This window comes from Podarcis cretensis, assembly GCF_951804945.1.
Source record: "Podarcis cretensis genome assembly, chromosome: 10".
NCBI lineage: Eukaryota > Metazoa > Chordata > Lepidosauria > Squamata > Lacertidae > Podarcis > Podarcis cretensis.
The window spans coordinates 2,897,322-2,910,250 of record NC_137179.1 but is presented as its reverse complement, the minus strand read 5'-3'; the positions used below and the strand labels follow the sequence as shown (position 1 = coordinate 2,910,250).

The 12,929-nt window shown below is 49.1% G+C and overlaps 1 protein-coding gene across 1 annotated transcript; it reads right to left on the bottom strand.

Annotated features, from left to right (window-relative positions):
- Positions 1–2,315: 2,315 nt before the first annotated feature.
- LOC307225073 (acrosin-like) lies at positions 2,316–11,714 on the bottom strand. The gene is made up of 5 exons (XM_079992784.1): positions 11,576–11,714; positions 8,582–8,785; positions 5,744–6,009; positions 5,140–5,288; positions 2,316–3,536 (listed from the first exon to the last, which is right to left on the bottom strand). The coding sequence occupies exons 1-5, from the start codon at positions 11,698–11,700 to the stop codon at positions 2,820–2,822; spliced, it is 1,461 nt and encodes a 486-aa protein (XP_079848910.1). The 5' UTR covers positions 11,701–11,714; the 3' UTR covers positions 2,316–2,819.
- Between the last annotated feature and the right edge of the window lie 1,215 nt (positions 11,715–12,929).

Sequence of the window (12,929 nt, the reverse complement as noted above, 5' to 3'; positions counted from 1 at the left end):
TTTATACTCCACCCATCTGGCTGGGTGTCCCAAGCCACTCTGGGCAACTTACAGAATATTTAAACATAATAAAGCAGCAAACATTAAAAGCTTCCCAATACAGGGTTGCCTTCAGATGTGTTCTAAAAGTTGTATAGTTCCATAGGGAGGGTGCCACCACCGAGAAGGCCCTCTGCCTTGTCCCTGGTTCCTGGACTCTGCTCTTTAGCCATGCTGGCATCCTCTTGGCCCAGGTGGTATTTTTTCCTCAAGTATTATAGTTGAAATCCATTATAGTTGAAATCCACTTATTGTGGTTTTGAATAACCCCTAAGTGTTCTGCAGGGTTTTTGCCTTCTACCTTCCTTTCTACCAGCTCCCTCATTTTTGGGAAGTCCCTTTCTTTGAAGTCAAAGGTGACTACAATGAACTTACTTGGCAATTGTCCAGTACATATATAAATTGAATTTGACAGCACTGTGGTCACTCTTCCCAATTAGTTCAGCAGCACTTTCATCTCTAACCAGATCCTGGCTGTCACTTGAGATAAAACCCAGAGTTTATATTCTTCTGGTCAATTCCATTACTAACTGTTTTAGGACAGTCATTAAGTGTATCTATAAATGTTAGCTCTTTGCTGTGTTTAGAAGAAATATGCAGCCAGTCTAGAACATCTTCTCTTTGATTGCATTTTCCATCTCAAGATCACTGTATATACAGTATATACAGTATCTGAAAGACCTTTGTATCTTGAGGAGGTAAGAAACGATGCCCAGAAACTGCCATTGAAATTCTACTTAGTATTGATCCAGAGCAGGGACGTGGGTGGCACTGTGGGTTAAACCACAGAGCCTAGGACTTGCCGATCAGAAGGTCAGCGGTTCGAATCCACGTGACAGGGTGAGCTCCCGTTGCTCGGTCCCTGCTCCTGCCAACCTAGCAGTTCGAAAGCACATCAAAGTTCAAGTAGATAAATAGGTACCACTCTGGCAGGAAGGTAAACAGTGTTTCTGTGCGCTGTTCTGGTTCGCCGGAAGCGGCTTAGTCATGCTGGCCACATGACCCAGAAGCTGTACGCCGGCTCCCTCGGCCAGTAAAGTGAGATGAGCACCACAATCCCAGAGTCGGTCACGACTGGACCTAATAGTCAGGGGTCCCTTTACCTTTATGGATCCAGAGCAGATTCCAATGTATAGTTAGCAGAGTAACAACTTTAACACATTGCAGGATTTATTTTTCTTTTTTAAAAAAGACCAGATGCAATTGTATTTCATCCAGCAGAGTTTTACTGCTACTGAAGACAAATGAGCATAATAGTCACAAATCCAATGCAATCAGGATTGGCACTGTCCATAAGAAATCCAGTTGCAGCAGACTTGACCTAAACTTATAATAACTTAAAACTCAAGGGCATGCAGTGCCTGCACCTCTTTCTTGTTGTTGCTAAAAAGTGTGGCACTTATGGTAACAACTTCATGTCCAGAGGAGGGCAACCAAAATGGTCAAAGGCCTGGAAACGATGCCTTATGAGGAACGGCTAAGGGAGCTGGGAATGTTTAGTCTGGAGAAGAGGAGGTTAAGGGGTGATATGATAGCCATGTTCAAATATATAAAAGGATGTCACATAGAGGAGGAAGAAAGGTTGTTTTCTGCTGCTCCAGAGAAGCGGACACGGAGCAATGGATCCAAACTACAAGAAAGAAGATTCCACCTCAACATTAGGAAGAACTTCCTGACAGTAAGAGCTGTTTGACAGTGGAATTTGCTGCCAAGGAGTGTGGTGGAGTCTCCTTCTTTGGAGGTCTTTAAGCAGAGGCTTGACAACCATATGTCAGGAGTGCTCTGATGGTGTTTCCTGCTTGGCAGGGGGTTCGACTCGATGGCCTTGTGGTCTCTTCCAACTCTATGATTCTATGATTCACGGTGAGTCCCATGTCTAGGAAAAAAGCACTGATTGGAAGGGTCATTAAGTCCGACCTCCTGCAATGCAGCCATCTGAACTAAAGCATCCAAGAGAGATGACAGAAAAACTCCAGGTCACCCATCTTGGCTCAGAAACTTCTCGTATTGCCATAGTGTTACCTGCCACCCCACGACCCTTGAACTCCCCATATACGACCCACTGCAACCGCACCAACATATACATTAGAGGAAATTCACACTAAAATGCTGTGTGTGTGTGTGTGTGTCCCCACCCGCCACGAATGAAGAATTCTCAAACTGAGATGGACATGTGGAGAAAGGAACGTGAGACTGCAAAAATGAGGGAATGAAACGGACAGCTCCTCCCACTCATAATCCCATACCAAGCAATAGAATAAGCAGGGAGAGCCAGCTGAGAAAGCACCAATTTATTACAGATGTGCCCTGCACATTACAGAACAGCTGCCGGGAGACAGCTGGAACCACAAGGTCTTCCCACAAAGGCTTTGGTGTGAATGCACAAGGGCACTGAAATGTCTGGGGTGCATTTGGGAACCCCCTTGCCCCTCTAGGGAGCCCCAGGGGGGCAGAGTCCAGGCAGCAACGTTGGGTCCTCTGGAGCAGATTGATCTCAGAAGCGAGCTTTGCCCCTACATGCAACGCTTGCCTGTTTCCTGCCCCATCCCTCCAGCAATTTCCACGGCTTGGCAAAAAAGTGCATATGTGTGTGTGTGTCTGTATCTCTATGTACTTAAAAGATAACCATTTTGTCCCGGGAAGACGGCTTGCGAGATCTGATTTCATGTGCAGTAAGGGAAGGGGAACCGAGCTGACGGCTGCAGCAGCTTGTACAGGGTTAATTTGAAAAGGGGAGGGCAGGGCAGCTGAGTGGCCAGGGGCCGGGATGGACTGTCCGGCTACTTGACTGGCCTGTTCTTCCTAATGTTCCAGTAGTAAGTCCCCACCCAAGAAGGCTTACCAAAGGTCCACTTCTGCGTGAGCCTGGTCCTGGGGGGAGGCCGGGTCACCTGTATGTTCCACGAAGGGTATTGCTGCACAGTGTATGGTGGGTAGGTTCTGGGGGGCTGCCTAGTCAGCACCCACATATTCCATGTTGGCCGGGCCGGAGCCACGGTCCACGTCGGGGTCCAGCCGTAGGACCCCCAGGGCGGCTGGGTTTGCACGGGCTGCAGGGGGGGTTCGGTCTCAGCTGGCGGTTGCTGCCAAAGGGGAGGGGGGGTCGTCACGACAGGCTGGGTGTAAGCCCAGTTCTCAAACTGCTGGATTTCATTGGGGGACGCAGGCCGCTGCCTGGTGGTTTTCTTCCAAGGATTGGCAAAGGTCTCAAGCGGCATCTGGATGTAGGGGCCCGTGGGCCACCACACCTGGGACGTTGAGCTCTGTGCTGGGGGCGGGGGCGGGGGCGGGGCTATCGTTGTAGGTTTCCCCACAAAGCCGCCTTGGAAGAAGTCCTCCTTGGTCGACCACTTTATCCAGTCGAGGAAGTGCTGTGTGGACGTGTAGATGCCTGGCTTCTGTGCCTTGGCACAGCCCGTCCCCCAGCTGGTGACTCCAATGACCCAGAAGCGCTCAGACCTCGTTTCCCGGCACATGAGGGGGCCTCCGCTGTCACCCTGCGGCAGGAGGAAAAGACGGGAGACGAGTGAAGAGGGTGCAGCTGCACTCAGGAGAACTGGGTTGCACATCCGCCAGCAGCACCACCAAGGAGCTCTCATGACAACCACAAAGGATGGAGGCATCCCTCATCTTGCATGCAAGAGAGACGGGGTCACACAAAAAGCAGGGCTTCTGCAGATGGGCAGAGAATATCGCGCAGGGGTTGTTTCACTCATGCCCCAGCTCTATTTCAGCAGTGAGGTGGAATTCTGGGAAGGGCAGAGCAAAAGAGAGCCATACGACCCCTGGAAGCCACCTTACACTAAATCAGCCTGTTGCTCCAATTAGCTCAGAACTGTCTATGTTGATTGGCAGCACCTTTCCAGGGTGTGAGGGCTCATTCACTCTTCCTTTCTGCCCCGCTCTTTCCAGGCGCTCTTTCCATGTTTTAAAGCTCTGCGTCTGAGGGCGAATCTACACTCATGGTTTCAAATGTTAAGGAAGGGTTAAGGAATGACTCTGAAAATGTATATGGACACATGATGTTCCGCTTTTAACATTCATAATGTGTTATTAAGGCGTGGCACCAAAGGGCACAGCAGAGCAACCAGAAGCAGGAAGATTGCATTTTGATGAAAAAGACCAAGGTAAAAAAACCCACCACTTTAATTAACAAGTATGCCTTGTGGCATTTTAGAATGACATATCTAATAACGTTCTAATAATGTTAAACAGGTCAATGTAGATCCAGCCTAAGTGTCTTTTTTGCCCCATGAAAACCTGTTCTTTAGCACTCGATTGGAGCAAACATCAATTTGGGTTTTCCAAGGATTGTGTTTGCTTTCGCTGAGCTTTCAAGATCGGGGCTTTGGAGCAAAAACTAAACAAAAGGGGGTGATCAGACACAGAGCTTTAAAGCATAGACCTGTGCCTGGAAAGAGCCGAGGTAAGGTAATTGTGGATGAGTCCCCAGGCAGAGTAAGCTGGCTGGAGATGCCCAAACCTGAGACCTTCTGCATGTAATGGAGATTCGGTGGACCAATGTTCTGACTTGGGATAAGGCAGCTTCCTGTGTTCCCAATGCCAAAAAGATGAATAATCTGGGAGCAAGAGGACTCTGTGGTGGGACAGGCAAACCTTGTAGGATGGGGAATTCTGAGGGACAGCCAAGCACGTCTTCTGGAGCAGGCGAGAGAGAGCCCCAAATGAGATTTACCTGCCTTTCCCTCCTTGCTGAGAGCTGCAGTGTGGCGTAGTGGTCAGACTAGGACCTGGGAGAGACCAGGGTTCAAATCTCCACTCAGCCAGGAAGCTCACTGGGTGAGCTTAGGGGGCCGTCACTGACTCTCAGCCCAACCTACCTCACAGGGTTGTTGTGGGGATTAAATGAGGGAGAGAACCACGTCTGACACCTGGATCTCCTTGGAGGGAAAGGCAGGAAGATAATAACATATTGAGAGCCACGGGGGCCGTCTGAATATGGGATGGAAGGGGGATTTCCCTGGGTGGGACAGAGTTAGGCCATTCCTCCAAGAGGAGGGAGCTTCCCTCATCCTGCCCCTCCCCTCCGCTTGCCCCCCTCCCTGGAGAAGCAGCCTCTGGCTTTGCGCCACTGCGTACCTGGCAGCTGTCAATGCCTCCTTGCTCGTGCCCAGCACAGACGTTGTTGGGGTGGATGCGCTTATTGTACCAGCCGGTGCTGTTGCAGATGTGGGAAGGGATGAGGTTGACTTTCGCCTCTTGCAGGACGTCCGAGGTCACGCCTGGCTCTGCAAGCAGGAAGTCTCGCTTTAGCATCTCTCCTCAGGAAGCAACCTGGCTTCCAAGTCAAAACAACTGATCCGGGAACTCTCTGAACCAGCTCTCATCAACCTGGTGCCCTCCAGGTGGTTTGGGGCTATGATTCCCATTGGCCCCTCTTATCAGCTGGGAGGTCCTACAGCCTCTGGAGAAGCAATATCTGCTTCCCAGTCCTGCCATCTTTGGCCATTTCGATGCACCCCTTGGTAGGTAGGAATATAGCCACCCACCGACCCTACCCGGTCCAGGAGCTGGGTGAATCACATTTTTTTAGTTTAGGGACTCCCAGTACATCCAAGAGGTGGCTGGTCTCCGGTTATGTACGCATAGGGTAGCAGATGTGGTGTCCTCCCACCAGGTGTTGCCAGGCAACGCTTCCCCTGTGAGACCCTCTTTGATGTACACCCCACCCCAGGACTCTCACTTGACACATCTGTCACTCCCCAGCCGCTGACATAGCAATGCGTCAGAGACATCACATCCACGTCCATGTCAGGCAAGCAGGCCGGCTGGATGTAGTCGCTGCAGTTGAACGGCGCACTCATCTCCATCAAGGCGATGTCGTTGAGGTTTATCCGTTGGATATACTGCGGGTGTACGATCAGGTCCTTGATGGTGCGTGCCTGAGCATTGGGGCCAGGGTCAGAAAGCTGGTTGGCTCCCATCACCAGCTTCCACTGATCGAGAAACCTGTAGAAGAGAAAGATGGAAAACTGGCCCACCAAGGGGGAAGAAAGAGGTTCTCTTTGAACCGTGTGCCATTCATCTATGATTTTGGGGAGAGATTCAGGAACCCCATGAAAAGCGGTTAGACTGAATGGTATCGCAGGTGTCTCTGGGTTTCCAAGGATGGTATGAGGGAGGGACTATTTTAAATTGTTGGTGGTGTTGTTTGATTGATTTATTGTTGTTATTGTTGTTGTTGTTGTTGTTGCGGCTGCTGTTTTCTCTTTTTTTAAAAAAATAATATTTATTCAAATTTTAAAGATTACAAAGAGAAAATTAGAAAAAACAAAAAAAGGAAAACTAAAAAATACAGAAAAAATACAAACAGTTAGAAAAAAACCCAGCTCAAACCTTTACATAACTTTCTTTCCTTTGCTTATTTCCTTGACTGCCTCACACCTCCCTTTTTTGTATTCTAGTTCAATTAGATATTTCAGCAAATCCTTTCCAGTTTTGTTTTTATCCTAATAATTTATCTTAATATACTGTAATTTTACATTCTCGTCTTTCACCAATTAAAAAATCAATTTTTACCTAATCCTTTATATCATTTCTGCTAAAACCACATTACTTCATTCCAACATCCTTCTAACATTCCTTAATTTTACAATGTTTCTGTAAATAAACTTTATTTTTTTTCCAATCTTCTTCCACAGACTCTTCACCTTGGTCTCGGTTTCTGCCAGTCATTTCCGCCAGTTCCATATAGTCCATCACTTTCATCTGCCAATGCTGCTGCTATTCTCTTATTTATTAAGTTTCTATGCCACCTTTCACCGGAGGACGACAGGGCAGTTTACAATATAAAAACACAAAAATACATAACAAGCGAAACAGTACCCACCGCAGTTTAAAAGGCCACAAATGGCTTAATTAGCCAGAGGCCTGAGAGAAGGGGAATGTTTTTGCCTGGTGCCTAAAGATATGTGATGATGGCACCAGGCGAGCCTCCCTGGGGAGAGGATTCCACAAGTGAGGAGCCACCAGAGAAAAGGCCCTGTTCTCGTGTTGCCACCCTCTAGGTAGCTGGGGAAATATTAATAATATAATATAATAATAATATAATATAATATAATATAATATAATATAATATAATATAAGCTATATATTATCTCATTTAGTAGAGCATGACACTCGTAATCTCAGCATCGTGGTTTTGAGGATGAACAATTCCTGCATTGTAGGGGTTGGACTAGATGACCCTCGTGGTCCCTTCCAACTCTACAGTTCTGTGATTCTGTGATTTGAACAAGGACATTCCTGGCTGCCTGCAGCACTGTTCAGGGCATTTTATGGAGAGAGATAAGTACCATGAGTGTGGCACCCAAATAATAATGCCAGCGATAACAATGGCCTTTGCTTTTGCTGTTATTATTGTTATTAACTTCTGTACAAGCAGCGCATGTAGGGCAACTGTACTTTCAGGGTGGCTAGCAGAATAGATCATAAACAACCATTGCGATGCACCATACCCATGTGGAATTAATGATACAAAACAGTTCATAAAACCACAGGGTTCAGACTAGGCTTAGGTACCCCATAGACTTAAACTAGGTTAATGCTAATTTCACCTCCCCTGGGAACTGTAATGAGGTGACAAAATCTGTATCATGCCAGCACTTGCCACTCTGGTGCCATCCAAATGTTTTGGACTACAACTATCCTGAAACAACCATTAATTCCTGGCTGAGAAATGACATAAATTTGGGGCTTTCTGGCACACACCTCACTGTACCGATTTTTAAATTCTAGAACTTCGTAGCTAGAAACCTGAGTTTCTTTTTTCCTCCTCCCTCCCAACCCCCTTTCCTTTTGTGCTGTGCCTTTTAGATATGAAGAAGGGATCTTTCTGCTGCTTGTTGCCTCCCCAACCCCCTTTTTTTGGCTTAAAGGATGAAATGCGCTATAGTGATCTCTGGTAGGCAAGCAGCCTGATAAGCAACAATGTCTCTCTGACATTATGTAGGTTTAATTACAAGAAAAACACATCCACAGCACAGCTTCCCACCTGTTCGTATTAATAGTAGTTGATCAGTCTGAATCACCATCCCTCTCCCAACAGGAAGGATGCCTAAATCCTGCCTTCCTTCTCCTTCCCTTCCGTTGTTCTCTGAGCCCCTCCAGTCTCCTAGTACGGGGACTGCTAGTACTACCTCCTCTTCACTCCCAGATGATGCAGCCTCAGACTCTGCCTTATTTGCTGGCTGCCTGGCAACTCTCTGGCCTCCATCCAACTCTCCCTCTTCTTAAGAGCAAACAGCATCTTCCCTGGGAAGGAGGGGGGCTGGACTGCCCTTCCTAGACTCTGACAGCCAGCTCACATCTTCAGAGATAGCCCCTTGCTTGCTTAGCTCAATTTCTGAGGCTGACTCTTCCGCTGCACTCTGGGGGGCCATGTTCCTGACATGAGCTCCACATCTTAGCCGGCATTACATCTGCCAGGCTGAATGATCTACAGGGCCAGCACATCTGGAAACTCTACAGCAAAGTCCCCCACCCCTTGCCACATGTAGCTGCCCCCTGGTACCCTGCTCACCTTCTGTCTAAGAAGCAGTGTGCTGCAGTGAGGACCCAGCGAGAGCTGATGAGGGAGCCTCCGCAGGTGTGCCTGTAGCCCTGGTTGGATGGGACCTGGATGCTGACGAGCCAGGGCCACGTCCCAGGGAGAGCCTGTGTGCCTCCGATAATCCGAACTGAGCCACCATGGCTGGGCGCCAACGGACGTCTCCCGCAGACTCCACTGGAAAGGGACACAAAGCGCGGGCAGCCCACACATGCCATGTGTGACAGGTGAGAGGCACACAAGACTTAGGAAAGCAGAATGCCCCTCCCTGAAAGGTCCTCCTTCTGCCAAGGAACCCGCCCAAGCCAAGCCTTCGCCAGAGGCTCTTTCCCAAACAACCCCACCTTGGGATGCGAGACAGGCGACTTTGTGGGAAAAGGACTTCTCTGTGATGGCACCAGAGTTGTTGTTGACATTGGTCTGTCTCAAGAGACAATGGGTGCACCTCCAGGGGTGAAGTCAAACTGCTGCATTAGCAGGACCAAAGAAGAGGAGGAAGAGTTTGGATTTGATATCCTGCTTTATCACTGCCCTAAGGAGTCTCAAAGCGGCTAACATTCTCCTTTCCCTTCCTCCCCCACAACAAACACTCTGTGAGGTGAGTGGGGCTGAGAGACTTCAGAGGAGTGTGACTGGCCCATGGTCACCCAGCAGCTGCAGGTGGAGGAGCGGGGAAGCAAACCCGGTTCACCAGATTACCAGTCCACCGCTCTTAACCACTACACCAAACTGACTCGAAGTGACCTCCTGGGGATCAAGCCTGGGCAATGTGTCTGGATGTCCTGGGCTGCCCAGACAACAAGCCCCCTTTTTCGGCCTTGTTTATGTAGTCCAAAGGAGAGCAGATGTTTGGCACCAGTTGGGCTGCAGGAGTTGCTGGAAGGAGGCATACAATACGCCATCCAACCACCTTAGGGACTCCACTCCAGATTTGTGTAGTGTTTATTCCTGAGCCTTTTGGTTTAGGACCAGAGTTTTTCTTCTCCTCTATGGGCTCCCTTCCCAGGTGGATGTGCCCCACCTGCCCCTCACTTCCATCTCTTGGTTTCTTCTGCTCCATCTGCTGGAATCTGTCTTCACATGCAGGGGAAGCCCCTAACTCACCCAAGTTGTAAGAACGCGGCAACATAAGAAGGGCCTGCTGGATCAGGCCAATGGCCCTTCCAGACCAGCGTCCTGTTTTCACGGTGGCCGTGGGAAACCAGAAAGCAGGATTCAGTTATGGAACTCCCTCCCTAGATGTGTTTGCCTGGTGCCCTGCAGCCCATGTCTAATCACACCTACTCAGTAGTAAGTCTCATTGAGTTCAATGGGGCTTACTTCCAAGTAAGTGTGGTTAGGATTGCAGGCATGTTCTTGGTTGGAACACAGCTGAAAGTCACAGGGGTTGGTGGAACAACAAGAAGGATGTCAAAAAGGGGATTCACTTCATTTAAAGTGATCTAAATGTCTGACGCGGGTGGCGCTGTGGGTTAAACCACGGAGTCTAGGACTTGGCGGTTTGAATCCCCGTGACGGGGTGAGCTCCCGTTGCTCGGTCCATGCTCCTGCCAACCTAGCAGTTCGAAAGCACATCAAAGTGCAAGTAGATCAATAGGTACCGCTCCAGCGGGAAGGTAAACGGCGTTTCCGTGCACTGCTCTGGTTCGCAAGAAGCGGCTTAGTCATGCTGGCTACATGACCTGGAAGCTGTACGCCGGCTCCCTTGGCCAATAATGTGAGATGAGCACCACAACCCCAGAGTCAGCCACGACTGGACCTAATGGTTAGGGGTCCCTTTACCTTTACCTTAAATGTCTTACTTAGGGCTCATTCACACTTCCGTTTGCCCTGCTCCTTTCCTCCAGGGAAACCCATGGGGTAAATGGGAACTCACAAAAAAGACGATTGCCGATTGCTCTGAGCTAATCCACACTTCCGCTTCTGCCATGCTTAGAAAACATGGGGCTAAGAGGCTTTCCTCTTGTCCCACTGCTTTTTCCTAGGGAAAGGTGCTCTTGAGCACATAGTCGGAGGAGAGGGACGTTGAGTACAATTGTTTAATTAAATTGTTTAATTAAATTTCCATTAAAATGGAAAATAACTCTGTATGTGTGCTGCTAAATGCAGAGCATGGAAACTTCCACTGCAGCTAAACAAAGGAGTTGCAGAGAACCCAACAGGTTGATAATTAACTTGGAATGTGTCTCTGCTACTCTGTCACAAGGTGTTTAACCTTTAGATCCCACGGAGTGTATGCAAGTAGTATTCACTTGCAAACCTACATTTTGTGGGAGTTGGGTCCTTGTTCTCTCTCAAGCACCTTGGAAGAAAAGACGTGAGGAGGTGATTCTCTCTAGGAAAACACAACCTCCAGCTGTAATGGGGGCTGTGGGAGAGACAGGCTTTGTTTTCCGCTCTGGAAGAAGTAATTTTATATTTCCAAGGTGCTGTACCTGTGCTTGGGCTGTGATATCATGCAACTATTGTAACTTACTTTGTTTTTTGTCTGTTTTGGAACAAGTTCTGTTAGTAAAGCTTATGAACCGAATTTTTGGACTGGGCAATTTTTAGTCAAAGAAGAGTCAATTTTATTCATCCAATTACTTTCCTATGTGCAATACGAATAACTGCAATAAGAGTGATTCAGATTCCACCCTGGTTGCCATTTGTTCCAATCTATCACTAAAGAGCGGGTTTTCCATGGGAAAGGAGTGGGGGGAGAGGAAGACTGCTTGGCCCCCTACATTTTAGGCACGGGGAAAGTGGAAGTGTGGTTGAACCCCAAATTTAAGGAGGCCAGGAAAGACCACCCTGGGACAGAGGCAGGGGAGAGAGTGTCTGCAGCGGCTGCAATATGTGTGACCTGATACGAAAGCCAAAGGCAGGGCTTGGTGTCCACCACAACGGATGCCTGTCTGAGCAGGAGGGCTGGGCTGGGGCTCTCATCTCCCTCCCACCTTCCCACTGGATTCTGATGCCACTTACCTGCAAGGTTCACCTAGAGCATGTTCAGAGATGAATACGGAAAGGACCAAAAGAGGAAGAGGAAGCCACTTCATCCTACATGTCTCGACCGGTGGCAGCTTCCGCCACCTGTTCTCTTTGCTCATGTGACATCACAAACCATGCGCTTCTGGAGCCTCGGCCAATCAGCACAAGGCAAGTATGACATCACGTCGGAAGAGCCTGCCGTTCTCTTTCAGCGGAGTGGAAGAGGGTCTCCCATGGAAGTTCTGTGAGGGGCCGGCCTGAGGCAGGGTTGGCCTGGCAATGCAGCAGAAAAATTCCTGGCTCTCCTCTTGCGGCATAGCCATTGTAACCCAAGAATATTGTCCTCAAGAAGGGTCAATCCCCACTGGCATCTCCAGATGTGGAGAGCTGCTGCCAGTCAGTGCAGACAATACTAAACTAGGTGGACCATTGGTCCAACTAGGTATAAGGCAGTTCTGTACGTGCCACATATTCTGTTCAAATCATGGGTTGGGCAGGGGGTGGGAATCCTCATCCAACAGGGGTTGTTTCTGGTGTTTGAAATCATGTTTATTGGTTTTCCATGGGTCTCCTGTGGCCAAAGCCAATGAGGGCAACTCTAGACCATCTGCAAAGCCTAGCAAGTTTGCTCATAGCCTTTTGTCTGCTCATGTGGTGGGCAAGAGCTATAAAGAGGTGTAGCAACACTTATCTCATTGTCACCCCATTTGCCGCAGTCTCCAGTCTCTGCAACTCCTTTTGCAATCTGGAGGCAGTTGGAGGCTGGATGGCGGCTAACAGATTGAGGTTGAATCCTGACAAGTCAGAAGTACTGTTTTGGGGGGACAGGAGGCGGGCAGGTGTGGGGGACTCTCTGGTCCTGAATGGGGCAACTGTGCCCCTGAAGGACCAGATGCGCAGCCTGGGAGTCATTTTGGACTCACAGCTGTCCATGGAGGGGGTGGTCAGTTCTGCATCCAGGGCAGCTGTCTACCAGCTCCATCTGGTACGTAGGCTGAGACCCTATCTGCCCACGGACTATCTTGCCAGACTGGTGCATGCTCTGGTTATCTCCCACTTGGACTACTGCAATGCGCTCTACATGGGGCTACCTTTGAAGGTGATCCGGAAACTGCAACTAATCCAGAATGTGGCAGGATCTAATCCAGGATCACAGGAGGTGGCTGCCGGGACCACCATAACACCGGTCCTGAAAGACCTACAGTGGCTCCCAGTACGTTTCCGAGCACAATTGTAAGTGTTGGTGCTGACCTTGAAAGCCCTAAATGGCCTTGGCCCAGTATACCTGAAGGAGCGTCTCCACCCCCATCGCTCAGCCTGGACACTGAGGTCCAGCTCCAAGGGCCTT

What these genes read in the sequence shown, in the direction of transcription:
- LOC307225073 (XM_079992784.1), bottom strand. Translation starts at nt 11,700, where the DNA reads ATGAGCAAAGAGAACAGGTGGCGGAAGCTGCCACCGGTCGAGACATGT. An exon ending in CACTGCTTCTTAGACAGAAG is followed by an intron (nt 6,010 to 8,581) that starts GTGAGCAGGGTA and finishes TCTCTTCTACAG; the next exon opens with GTTTCTCGATCAGTGGAAGC. An exon ending in GGGAGTGACAGATGTGTCAA is followed by an intron (nt 5,289 to 5,743) that starts GTGAGAGTCCTG and finishes TCCTGCTTGCAG; the next exon opens with AGCCAGGCGTGACCTCGGAC.